The sequence below is a fragment of the Melozone crissalis genome, unplaced genomic scaffold, assembly GCF_028551555.1.
Source record: "Melozone crissalis strain CALT ecotype California unplaced genomic scaffold, PUWL_Pcris_2 ptg000057l_1, whole genome shotgun sequence".
In the NCBI taxonomy this organism is placed as follows: Eukaryota; Metazoa; Chordata; class Aves; order Passeriformes; family Passerellidae; genus Melozone; species Melozone crissalis.
This window is the reverse complement of record NW_026535835.1, coordinates 10,287,467-10,301,172: the sequence shown is the minus strand read 5'-3', so window position 1 is coordinate 10,301,172 and position 13,706 is coordinate 10,287,467. Positions and strand designations below refer to the sequence as shown.

Here is a 13,706-nt window from a genome sequence, read left to right as displayed (position 1 = left end):
CTCACTGCAGATAGAAAATGCACTTTGTTTTCTGAAATCGCACAGAAAAGTGGCCTGGGCCACGTGGCTGTGATTTTCAATTGTGTTGGGCACTGTGAAATTAGATTTCATGAAGTTTGTGAAGTATTTGTGGGCTTTTATTGAAGACTCTGCAAAACTCAGGTTTTGTGAAGACTCTCAAGCCTAGAAAGCAAATTTAATTTAATCATTATGTTCTAAAAAGTACAATAAGATCTCTAAAGTTGGGCAAAACTCTCTCATTTCTGTTACCTTTGGGGATTTGAGTCCCAGAGGTTCTTGTGCTGCTGATAACTGCAAAGCCTCATTATCTGCAGAGCTGTGTGGTGGCAGCTGCCTTGCAAACACTTCCTTCCCTTCCAGCAGATGAAAAACATTTTCCTCTCTGATTTCTTTTGGGAAAATTCAGTTTAGCCTTAGCAGGTTGTGTGGTGGCTTTTAAGATCCTGAGAGAGGCAGGAATAAAGTAGTTTAAATTCCTTTTGGTGTGCTAAAGATAGAATCTCCATCTTAAAAAGGGCTCTTCATTTTTTCTTAGAACTTAATTCTGTGATTATAAAAATGTACTTTTTTGTAATGTTGAAGTGATGTTTGCTGGTAATTCTGTGAATTTTCTCATGGATTCCAATGCCAGGAGATGGAGCTTTAATGGAATAAGGTGGTGTTTCCATGTGTAAATACCAAGGGCAGGAAAGCTCTGGAGTTCCTCTGATACTCCGAATGTTTGTCTCAGTGAACCTAGAGTAAAAAATAACCTTTGAACTATAATAAACTGTTAATCTTGGATCAAAACTGGGAGAAAATGAGTATTTGGGGTCAAACCTTGACCAGCTGGTGAGAACCATGGGTAGTTTTGACCTTCTAAAGCTTTGATTTATGAAGCTGTAAAAAGATGAACCTTTTCCAAGGCATCCTTGGGATGCAGTGGAGGTTTGGGACAGCAGATTTCTGAGCTGAGTTTTGTTTTACTGCTGCTCCAACCCCTTTGTGTGTAGTGATGCAGGGAGGGGATGAAGGGATGGGAAGGATGGAGGGAAGGAAGTCCAGATAAAACCAGCTGGAGCACAAAGCTGCCCCCAGTAACTTGTCAAAAGAAGCACCACAGGGAAAAGATAATGCACAGCACCATTACAGGCAGGGCTGCCACTTCCAGGGCCACTTTAAATTCCACTTTAAATTATTAAATACTGTAAACGCTATAAAGTTAATTAGAAGAGGAACAAACTCTACAAAGATAAATGTGTTTTCAATATGTTTCTCAGGGAGGGTACAGTAGAAACCAGTGAATGAGAGGAAATTTATTTCTGGCAGCACTCTAGACATGGAACTGTGGTTGAACTTTTTACCCTAATTACGTCCCCACTAATGCCTGCAGCGGGCTGGAATCAAAGTGGCCCTTCAGGCCCTGGAAAGTCTCTGATGTGGCGAGCGTTTGTTGTGTGCTGAGGGTTACTTCAGAAAAAATGGAATATTGTGACAGGATTTTTCAAAATTTCTCAGTTACCACCCACCTCACTTGTTGCCTACAAAAATAGAGTAATTGTTTGCATCTGTGTGTTTTTGTCTGTCTTAGAAATAACTGTTATAAATCAACGGGACAGAGCCGGAGAGCAGTTGAGGATTATATTTTCTTTTCTTGTATGTTTTAGGGTTATTCCTGTGTTCTGTAGTGTAGGAAGGATTTAAAGGACATTGGAAAGCAGAAATTTCAGGGTGATTGAAGTCGTTCTCTTTTCTTGAGGACTCTTAAAGCCATCAGATCCCAGTGGGTTCACAGAGGATGCTCTTGAATCTGTTTTTTCCTGAACAAGTGCAGTCACTTCTTGCTCGTAGTTGGAGCAGCTGATTGCAAACTGCTTCAACTTCCAGCCCCTGTTTCTGTGTTGTTACACAACTGCTGCCACTCGAGTCATTCCCTACAACTTGGCAGTATTTGAACTTTGCATCTGTTACTGAGTGCCATTTTCTCCCTTACCATGGGCTCTCTCAAGTCCTTCCTGTGCTTTTCCTTTCCTTTCTTCAAAAATGTTTAATATACAGACAAAATATCATGGGAGTTAACTGAGCTCAACCATTCATATATGGATGAGCTCCTTTTAAATCTCCACATTAGAGGAAAAAACAAAATACAATTAAAAAAATCTGATATAATTATTATTTTTCTTTAGGTTGTTTTTTTTTTAGCAGAATGAATGTATCTTAGCTTTAAATTTCAATTTTGCAAATTTCAATTTATAACTCAGTGAATATTTCTTCAGTAATTCAAACTAGAGATTTAGAAGGCTCCTGCTTTGTGAAAAAGCATTAAGTCATGTGCTTAAAAAAAGATCTTCCTTAATGCCTTCTTTCTTTTAATTCTGACTAGGTAATGTATGAGAATACCACCTGAGGAGACCCTTCATGCATTTTTGGATGGCTGCTCAGAGACTTATTTTTAAAATTAATGGTGATTCAAATTATTAATAGAACATTTTAATGGTAATATTTTACAGTGAGGCAATAATAAAATAACACAACATTTTAATCAATTTTGCCTGCACAATTGGAAGAACTTCATCTCCCATTTCAGCATCAGGTGACTCTCTGGGAAGAATGCTGTGTTGCTGTATGCCTTTCCTTAGCAATTGTAATTCCTCCTGGGAATATCAGCCACCTTTAACTAGGAAATTCCTCCAAATTTAATGAAAAGTGCTCCAGTAGAGGAGGTGGCTGCATCGTTGTCTTCATTGAGAGAAAGAATATAAAATAACCTGAAGTTTGTTTTTGATGTTAAGCAATTCAATGGAGGATTTCAGCTTTAAGACCAATTTAAGGAAAAGCAGAATATTCCTTTTGCTGCTCGTGGGGCTCTACAAGTAATTATTTTCAAGTATTATTTCATCATTTCAGCCCAACTTTTGCTGAGTTCAGCTACGGTGAGAACTCTGCACATCTGTAGAACGTGGTCTGTGATTCAAGTCATAAAAAAGAGTTAGAAATACCTAAGAACATATAATTAATGGGCACTTGGGGAAATTCTGGCCTACCTGATTTGACCAGAACCTCAGAGCAGCTTTGCTGTTCAGAGCGCTTTTCAAGTGCTTTAACCAGAACATCTGAGCTCATTCCTGCTCAGCTTCAGTCATACGCACTCTAAAACCCTCTAATTATTTCTTGGAATCAGCATTGTTTTCAAGCTCCTCAGAAATTGTCATTTGAGCCATAAACTGGCATATAAACAATGAAGATTTAGCAGAGTCCTGTGCAGCTGACAGACATCTTCTAATGATCTCCGTCACGCAACTGCCGGCAGCGGCTGCCTAATGCCGAGGTGATGAAGTGTTGCACAACCCCACGGGTTTCTTACGCCGTTAATGACACCGAGGGCAAAAGAATTTTAGTTTAGACAGGTCAGGGCAAGGTTTTGTGCTTAGTGGTGAAGCCCCAGAGTGGTTCTGAGGGCAGCCTGGAGCCGCTGGCTTAGCGCGGCCTTTGTTGGTGCTGAGGGGAGAGGCCGAGGGGCCTGTGAGGTGCGTGAATCATGAGGGGAGAGCATGGAAAAGGGGAAAAAATGAGCCTGAAATGGAAAGAAATGGGTTACAAGAACCAACAGGATGAAATATTTGGTCCTTCATAAAGGTTTTAGCGGTAGCAGGAAAATTTTTCAGTGCTGGTTGTTGAATGTGCAGTCCCACATGAGGTGGGTATTCTGATGCTCATAAGTTGAGGAGGAATGTGCCTCAGATATATACAATAATTGTATATATGCTTAAATAATCAGCTGCAACGTGTGTTAACTGTGCTGTCTTCTCATACACCATTAGTCAAGAAATTCTGTCAGTACAAATGCCTCAGAACAAAGAAAAAAGCTCTGATATTGCTTTGGAGTGTTAGAAATACTGGCACTTTAAAAAATCTGCATCTAGCTGAGGCTGTAAGTGGCTCCACAAAATGCTCAGTTTGGGTTCTGCATGTGCTTGGTGGAATTTGGCTGGAGCTGAGATATTTCAGCATCAATTTGTTCTCAGAGCTGTGCTCCCAGAAATGTGATCTTTTCCTCTTAAGCTGTGATGTGTGGCTGTCTCTTTATTATGCAAAAATTGCTACATTTTTGATTTTGGTCCATCTTGCATGATCTTGGAGATCTGTGGGGCTCTTACTGCAATACAAATTATGTGCATTTATTTTAGTGGTGAGTTCTGCTTCATTTGAGAGTAGGAAGGGCAAGACAACTCTTTAATTTTGTATTTTTTGGGGAAAACACATCAGATTGTGGCTTAATCAGCTGATCACAGAAATATTAGTGGTATGATAGAGGTTTGATAAATGCAGTTGTATTCTGTCAGAACTTAATCTTCGTGAACATAAGCAAAGATTTACAGAAATGTGTTCGCTTTTGTGCGTGTTCATAGGATGATCAACCAGCCAGTGCAGGTTCATAAATTGTGTATAAAAAGCTTGGTTGGCTACAAACAAGCAAAATCTAGTCTAGAATATACCAGAAAAAATAATCCTGATTCTCAAGTGGAGCTCCAGCTGTACGTTCCCCTCAGTGATAGCCACGGCCAAGCAGACAGACAGATCTGAGGAGCTGTCACTAATCTGCCTGCATTACGCAGTGGCAATGTGATGGGACAGCTCTGCTCAGGAACATGTGGCACGTGTCACTGCAGTGGAAAGTGTGTCACACCCGGCTCTCCCTGCACAGGCACAGCTGAGGAGGCGGCTTGTGCTGGGTTTTACACTCCATGGCGGGAGTGCCACATGCTGGGGACACCGAGGTGGCTCTGGGCTCTCCTCAGCTCTGAAATGTAAAAACAAACCCCATAAAACCCCCTCAAACCCAGAAAGAATCTTCTGATGATGAAGGTGAGGGATAGCAGAGAGAGCACAACAGTCAAAGCATGTTATGTGCTGCTGGATGTGGGAGGAGCTGCCAAAATCAGGAATTTGTAGGTTGCTATTTGATATTTTTAAGGATTCCCCTCTTATTTTCTCTCATAGAATCTGTTGCAATAATCAATATTTGCAAAAACCCAGTTTTAAATTTTCCCCCCCAATTGATGTCTGACACCTCAGCTGTAGATGGGAAGTGAAGGAGCTGTTGGTTTCATGGAACAGCAGTGGGGTAATGGTTGTTGAAAGTACTCAGAAATGAAAAAGTCACTGAGGAGTCTCAGGTTCTCTCACAGACCATGGCCAGAGTTATTCAGGAGGCAGAAACCAATCCTTCAACCCATCCCTCAATCAATCCTTCAGCCAGACCTTCCTGGGTCATTCCAGGTACACTTAGACCCTGCCCTGTGAAGGAATGCCTCAGTGATGAGCTAACAGAAATAAAATTATTCCTTCTGATGAGAAAACAGGAGATTCCTAAGCCTGAACCCTGACTCATTTTACCTGTTACAAAATGATTTCTGCAGGCTTGGTGATTTTTTGTGTCATGGGCAAGCAATAAAAATATTTTTGGTGAAGTACACAGATAAGGTGAATTTTTTTTCTGGGCCAATAGACTTGATCAAACCATTTGAGGAAGATGCAAAGGTGAAGTTTGTATCTGCTGGTGTTTAACACATGTATTTTAGTGCTGTATCAAATAACTCCCTTGTATTTCCAGGATTAGATTTAGTAATGTGTGTCTAAGGTTGGTACAGGTTTTTCTTATTTAGAAATAAGTGTTTCCATGCTTTTTGCAATTTGTGGTGCACTTAAAATTTCTCTGCTGCTTTGTGATTCAGTGCTGCACACACATTTTGGGGGAAGTGTCACTTTCTGAGAAATTTTGTGCTGCTTTTACTGATTTTGAATGAATCTATTAAGTACCATAAATTAGAAAATTACTTACCGAGTGGAGTTTTTTATTGTGAAAAGATGGGATGCGGAGAGCCTGTAGATGATGAAAGTCCTAATGAAAGCTCTTTCTGCAGTGGTGTTTAGAAAGAAATAACTGAATTTATTGTTTTTTTAAAGTTTTCATTCTGGTGTGCATCCCTCAGAAAGAAAGAAGGGGAGAATTGCCCTGCTGAGGAGGGCTTAGAGGAGTTTAGGCCTGGAAAACAAACCTTACAACTTCAGGCTCAAAAGTATTTTTCACTTTCTTGGTGCCTGGACTGCTCTGGGGGGTTACTGACAAAAGGTAACTGAGGGCAATGAGCCTTTTTTATGTCCTTGACAGAGACACAGAAGCCAAAAAGCAGAATATGCACCAATTCTGTCAGGCACTAAGAAGTAATTTCATAAAAATAGAAGGATCAAAATGTTGGAACCACTCACCATAAAAATAGAGGACTCATTGTTGGTCAAAGTCTTTTAAGACAAGATTAGGTTGCTTGGTAAAAAATAATTTCTTTGAGCTTCTGGGACATTTTGTGCATGGCCTGGAAAGAGAAGATGATCCTTCCAGAATTGAAATCTGTTAATCTGGGCAAACCTTCTTCAGGGCCCTTGAGGAGAACAGAATTGCCTTTGTGGTCTCACCACGTTCCTAATATTGCTACAAAGATCATAATCAAATCTCATGCTTCAACTTTCCAGTGTAAAGGTTCAGGCAGGAATTTTTCCAATATTCAATTAATTAACTCTGTGCTCTGGTTTTGTTTTGCTTCTCTTCCCCTTCTGTGAAGCACCAGAGAGGTGGAACAGGAGAATTGTAAGCACTCCTGCTGATTAAAAACTTGGGTCACTGTCAGCATCCTCCTCATGCCCACACGGAAATAGCTTTTTAACCAGCAATTTATTGGTAGATTTGATGCTTTTTAGAGTATAACTAAAAAAAACAAACCCAACTTTGTGGAATAATTTACTGTGCCAATCCTTTGGGTATACCTTGAGCAGCCAGTTCCTTGCAATTGCTGTCACTTTTCTCTCACCTGTTGTCTCTACAAGTTTGGAAATTATATTCCAGTTCAGGCTCTTAGCAACCTAATATTTACAGCAAATTCTATTTTTTTTTTTTTTTACTCCTGCAGGTTGTTAAAGCTGGGCCTAGTAAGAGATTATCTTGAACTGTTACTTTAAATAGGATTTCAGTGTAAGTTTTAATATTTTTGTCTCCTCTTAAAGGCACCAAAGGTAATTAATAAAAACAAGTCTGTGCTTTAGGCTGGGCTTTAAAGAAACTTTGTGAAGGTGGTATAAAGTGCAGTGATATTGGCCAGAGATTTTATTAAAGGCCTCAATTGACTGGAAAATCCCCATGTAAAGAATATTTCGTACAGGGCAGCTTTCCCAGCAAAAGTTTTATTTCAGTTTTACACCTCCAAGCTCTTTTTTTTTCCTTTCTAGACTCATGAGACCAGCCTGTCACTGGGTCCATCTCTCTTTGAGTGGGATGTTCATCGTGTGGCAGAGAGGAGGAAAATCCACCCTTGATAAATCAAAGCCTTCAAGGCACAGAAAAATCAGCCTCGCGTTGATTCCATCACTCTTTTCGTTTTAATTTTTTTTTTCTGTTTAAAAAGCACGAGTGTTCTGGGTGGTGTGTTTGTCTCTGTGCAAACATTTTGCACAGAGCTTTTCTGCCACGGTGGGACCCAGCAGATCTGGGAGGAGCTGATGCTGGCGTGGGGCACGAGCACAGATGTCACCAAGTGCCAGCTGGATGAGGCATCTGCTCTGTCCTTCCATCCCTGCACTGCAGCACTCACACAGAGGAAGATACAAAGGCCTGAGTGTGTTTATACATTTATTATTGCCACATTTTAGAGTTGTTGGTGGATTTGTGTCCATTACCTTTAAAGAAGTTGTTGATCTCTGCAGCTGTTTGAACAATCAGGATACATAGTGAATATTTGTTGATAATCTGTGTGACTAATTCAGAAGAATTTTATTTCAGACAGAATTTCAGAGTCTTTCTGGCCTATCAATATAAAATATTCCAGGCTAGGGAACAGGGAGCAGCCTGGGATAGTGGAGGGTGTCCCTGTAAATGAGCTTTCTTTAAAAGTCCTTTCCCACCCAACCCAGTCTGGAATTCTGTGATTCCATGATATTCCTTGGTTATTGGCTCTTGAACTCAAGGTTTTACCCAGTGTGGTTGACAAAAGCATTGCTAGAATTGTCTTACCATGATCAACCAACATATCATGATAATAATTATGCATTTGAGTGACAGAATTATTACCCATTAATTGGAAAAACTGTTCAAAACAAGCTGATGTGGAAATAGTAATCACTACTAAGTGTGTTGATGTAGTTTCAGCTATATCTACTTTGGAGATTCCTGTTTTGAAATTCCCCTTCTATCAATATTACAATTTGCTAGAGGTAATAAATCACTTAATTTTAAAAAGTTTGTACATAGATCTTGCAGTGGCTTTCTGTGTTTTGGAGCAGGAGTGAACTTTAATGTGAGGGAACTGACTCGAGTTTCACTGGTTTAAAGGTGTTTTTGAAGGGCCTTTGAAGTGCTTGAAGTAATAAATTGCACCCTCTTGTTATTAGCCTAGAAAAATGTGTATTTTGGGAAAAATTTCAGTGGGCAAAATGTCAGAAGTTATTTTTTCAGTTATTTTTCTGACACTTGTCTTGCTATGCATTTACTGTGTATTATACATTGCTGTATAAACCATGTAATGCATTACTGTATGAACCATTTTATGATCTTGAAGCATTGAGGGTAAGCAGTTGGCATTTGTCCTCCAGCTTTCCAGAAAATTCTCGAGCAGCTTGAGCAGATCCAAGAGACAAGTGAGTGCTGGGGCAGGAATTGTGTGAAACTCTGTAAAATAAAACAGATCTGGGCAGGGGGGAGCACCCTCTTTTAGCAATGCTCAGGATGTGTTTGTACAGCTGGCAATTTGTGCTCCTTCATATTCCTTGACCTAGAAATAGCCAAGGTTTTAATGTGTTCCTGGAGGGGGAGAAAGGTGTTGTGGAGCAGAGCTGCCACATCAAAGCCTCTCCTCAGCCCCTAAAAGGGTTTCCACCACTGCCTTCCTCGGCCCTATCCACCACTCAGCACTTTTCCCACTCAGCCTTTTTTATTAAGAAATGGCCTCAAAGCTTTTATTTATATAAAAATGATAAAAGTGACACAAAGAGTTGAAAAGATCTGTATGGTTCAAACAAAAGTCCATCAGGGATGTAATGTAAATTGTGGGTGAGGTGTCTCCATCAGCCCCAGGCAGCTCAGCTGCTGCTCTGGGCAGAGTCCTCCCTGTAGGAGAGAGTTACTCTGAGGAGTAGTTTTGTACTAGGATATGGTTTAAAACTTCCCAAGTCTTCCTGGTGGTAAAAGAAACCAAGTGTTTGATAATCAGTTGCACAATACAGGTTGATGGCCATCGTGGAGATCATTATTCAGTTTTCCTTCTTAATGTAGGAGGTTTATATTGACCCTTTGTTCTCCAGGGTTCTGCTGGGATTGTTGGAATTCTGGGTCCAGGACTTGATGTTCTTGGAGATCTTTTCCAATCTTAATAATTCTGTGGTTCTATGACTTTTCCTTCAGCATGCTAAGGAGGCAGAAAGAATTAAATCCTAGTTTTTAAAATGCCCTGATTTCCATTAAAATCTTCTTTTAATTCCTTTCAGCACCAGCCCACCCTACTGCTGTGTGGATCTGTATTCCCTGAGAACAGGAGAGATGGTCAAGTCCATCCAGTTCAAAACTCCTATTTATGACCTGCATTGCAATAAAAGGTAAGGGTGCTCTCTCTGCATTCCTTGTGTGTTAGGGCATGCCAGAGTTTGGTAATAAATACAATTTCTGGTATATCACCTCCCTGATTTTCTTTTTTTCGCTATCCTGGTTCTCCATTTCTCAAGGAGTGTTTCAATTGGAATACATCAATGTGCTTCCCCCATGGCTTTGGTTTAAGAAGCTCAAACCAAAAAAATCATTTAAGCTTCTTTCAGTTGTGCTAAAGGGTGAGCAGGAATTGCTGAAATCCTCGATGATCCACCTACAGCTGGGGAAATGGGATCACAGAGAGTTTAAACAGCACAGAGCACTAAGGAGTTCATGTCTCTTCTTTGTGTTGGTCTGTCAGATTTTGCCTCCTTGCACATCCAGAACATTCCTGGTGTGCAGTCTGTGGTTTGCAGGGAATAATGTTCCAGTGAGTCAGATAACAAAGCAGCATCTCTGGGTTGGGATAGACAGAAAATGGCTCTGGAGGCTGAGGATCACAGAGCTCCAGGAGAACAGCATCTGTTGTGTCCGTGGAATCAAGTTTTGCTGAGTTAATGTGAAATCCCCATCTCTCCCAGACACACCAAACTGGAATTTTGTGGTTTGCTTTGTAGTTTGCTGCATCTTTTTAAGGCAGAAGAGAAATCCCAGGATCCCTGTGTGAGGATCCTGCACTTGGCACTGCTGGTGGGAGAGTTTGGAGTGGTGACTTTGGTCCAAGCCCTGCTGAGCTCTGCTCCCTTCACCCTCCCATCACTGCCATGAGTCACTGTGGCCTCAGGTGCCCTGGGGGAGTGGTGCAATCCAAGAGCCCTGGATGGAGAAATTCCTGCAGTTCTTTGGGAATCCATATTGCCATGCCAGAATAGATGGTCCTTCAGTCAATAGTAACACAAATCTTTGGGAAATTCAGAATGATTTGGTTTTTGTGCCTGGCCTTGATGCAGATGGGGACTCTGCATCAAACCTGTGCAACTAAGTGTAACCTGCTACTAAAAATAAATAGATCAATAAATGCTCTGGAATCATCCATCTGAGGGGGTTGATTTCTGCAGAAAGACAGAGTGGCTTCAAGGAGGAGAAAACAAAAATCTCCAGGACTGGGAAATATTCCCATGAAATATCCATAGGTTTGCAATATATACACATTACACTTCCACCTGCAGTCAAAACCTTCCCATTATTCATTGGTTTCCTTTATTTTAGGCAATGTAGGAAAAGTTAGAATTGATACATTTTCTTTGGTTTTCTCTCCTGCAGTTTCAGCAATTGGAAGATGTCATTTAACTAAAACTACTAATATGTCCAAAACTAATTTATGTTATTTATTTATCTGAAAATATCAGCAAGTGTGAGGGGATGGTGTATATTTTGATTTTAGTGTAGTCCTTCACAGGTATTGAGCTCTCATGGGATAAGAGGAAATGTTCTTAATGGCAAAACAGATAAAAATAGGGAAAAAGGGGTTAAGGCTGATTTCACACTTGTGGGAAATAATCATCACCCTGTCCCCAAGGATGTGAGTTGAGGCTGAGGTGATTCATCCCCTTTTTAAAGGTGACTGTTCCAGGCTGTAACACACAGTCATAATGTTCACATGAGGCATTAGGTGTGTTTTAGTCACTGAGAGATGTGATTAATTTTTTTCCATGTTGTATCTTTACAATTAAAGCCATTAAAACAATATTTAATAATGCTCTATATTGACAGCTAATTAAAAAATGCTTTCTCACAGCCTGCCTAATGAGAGAATAACAGATTATTAATTATGTCATATTGCTAAATGTAGGTTTTATGTGTTGGTTTCCCAGGTGCTTCTTTCATGCCAGGCTTTTAAAAACTTGATTTTGGGAGTCATCAGTGTGGGAGAAAGCATTCCCTGGTTCTGAAATTTCCAAGGTGCTGCTCTGCTTCCACATTTGCATCTCTGGGCTCAGTGTTTTGAGGCAGCACCATGTTTCCTGTTACCCTGTGGTTTTTGGCCTTTACAATAAAAGTGTAATGTACAAGCAAACACATAAACATACATCTGTAATAATGCTAATTGACCCAAATTCTGCCTCTTTCAGCTCTGTTTGTGTGCTGATGTTCTTGGTATTGCACTCCCCCCTGCTTTTAGCAAATAAAATGTTTTAGTAGATTTGCACTGAGGTGGGATTATTTGACATTTAGCTCATGTTCTGTGATTGTTTGAGTCAGTGACAGTAATTCAGGGTCTTTGCAGCTCCATTCTTGCTTTTTAATGGAGCTTTGAGTGCAGGAGCTTTAGCACAAAAGTGCTGTGCTGGTGTGGCTCAGCCCCCTGCACTTCCTGCACTGGAGTTGGTGTGGTTGGGAGCAGAGAGAGCCCTCAATAACTGCCAGGGACTGCTAACCTGGCACTTCATCACTGCACAGTTTCTATTGATGCTTTTGGAATAATTACATTTAGATATTGAATCTTTAAACCAATGCATTTAATGGCTGAAGTGGCCCTTCCATTTCTGTGTTTTCAGGATCCTCGTTGTGGTCCTGCAGGAGAAAATCGCCGCCTTTGACAGCTGCACTTTCACCAAAAAATTCTTCGTCACCAGTACGTACAGTTTTGGGCTCAGAGGTGGACAGAAAAGATCTTTTTGTTTGTTTCTTTATTTCTAAATCCTCAAAGCAGGTCTCAATAATTTGGAGCTTCAGGAAAACTTGCTTAAAAAAAACCCCCAAACCCAAATTCTTTTCTGTGAATATTTAACTCTTTTCTGTATTTATTATTGCTGTAACTAATTGTAATGGGCACCCACACTGCAGTCCATCAGTAGCTGAGCAATTCTTTTGTTCATTTTGCACAAATATGTGTAAAAGCCTCAGCTTTTACATATTTACGTGTTTACATACAGCCTCACATATTACACAGTTCCAGGTTATCACATCAGTAGCAGTTAAACCCACATCAACAGTGATCTACCCACTGTTCATATTTTTGTTCCTTAGGCATGTTGGGTTTTTTATGTGACTTTACAGTTCATAATTTGCTCTGGAAAAGTCAGAATTTTATTATTTGAAAAGAGACTGCATTTTTGTGGATGTATTTTCAATCACAATTCGAAAAGTTGAAATTATTTTTTTAATATTTTCTCTGTATTTATAGAAAAATCTCCTTAGGAGAAGCTGTTTTTGTCATAGTTTGAGGGGAAGCAGCCACATGCAGTAATATTAAAGTTGCCAATAGGTGTCAGTTTCTTCCTATCCATGGATGTGAGACACTGGGAATCTGCTGGGATTCAGTGACAAGATCCAAACGGGGAATTATTTCTGTCCTATTCATCACTCCCTTTTATTTCATCAAAAAGAATTAGAGTACAAGCCTTGCTTTATTTTAGACCAAAAGTGAAGAAAACCACTCAGTTAAATGTGTATTCTGAGAATTTCTGGACTTATTTTATTGGGGTTTTTTAAGATACTGCAATTTATTTTTAAAAATTTAAGTCCTGAAGTTAATTTTGAGAAGCAGGGATACTCTGCTTTTTAAACATAACTTTGATTTGCTTTTTGTGGAGCAGCTGTGGAATATAAAGAGGATAAATTAAAACTTTTGGAGGAATGAAAGAATTATTTTTTAGGAAGTCCAGAACTTTGTGAAATGTCACTAATGCCAGTGTATTTCTCCAGCTGTGCCGCTTTTTAATATGAAAAAAATTCAAGATTTTCTGAAACTTTCCTCTGGTTTAATTAAGGACAAGCTCATTTTTGGGGCATTTTGGATGCTGCCAGCGCTGGAGCCAGCCCAGCCCTTCCCTCTGGCAGTGCCACGCTGTGAGTGGGCAGAGCTGTGGTTTCCCCTGGGTTTAGGGTTCTGGGGCCTGTGCTGAGGATGCCAAGCTCAGCCATTCCCTGGGTCCTGCTGCCAGGCAGGTGCTGTGCCCTGGCACGTCGGGGCACAGCAGAGCTTTTGTCTGAGCTTCCCCATTTCATGTGCTGAAATCTCCTGGACCCGAGAGCGCATCTTTAAAGGCTTAAACTGCTCTGCTGTGTTTGCAGGGGGATGGAAATGAGCTCCCTCGTTAGCTGCAGGCCCTTCTGGGAGGCAGCCAACTGGCCA

At 40.5% G+C, this 13,706-nt stretch overlaps 1 protein-coding gene across 8 annotated transcripts in view; it reads left to right on the top strand.

Moving 5' to 3' along the window:
• Nucleotides 1-13,706, top strand: part of BCAS3 (BCAS3 microtubule associated cell migration factor) — a 296,812-nt gene that overhangs the window by 25,052 nt on the left and 258,054 nt on the right. For all 8 annotated transcript variants that reach the window (XM_054287013.1, XM_054287006.1, XM_054287007.1 and 5 more), the window contains exons 8-9: nucleotides 9,532-9,639; nucleotides 12,127-12,203. In XM_054287013.1, the coding sequence (XP_054142988.1) occupies nucleotides 9,532-9,639; nucleotides 12,127-12,203 (185 nt within the window). The remainder of the gene's footprint in view (nucleotides 1-9,531; nucleotides 9,640-12,126; nucleotides 12,204-13,706) is intronic.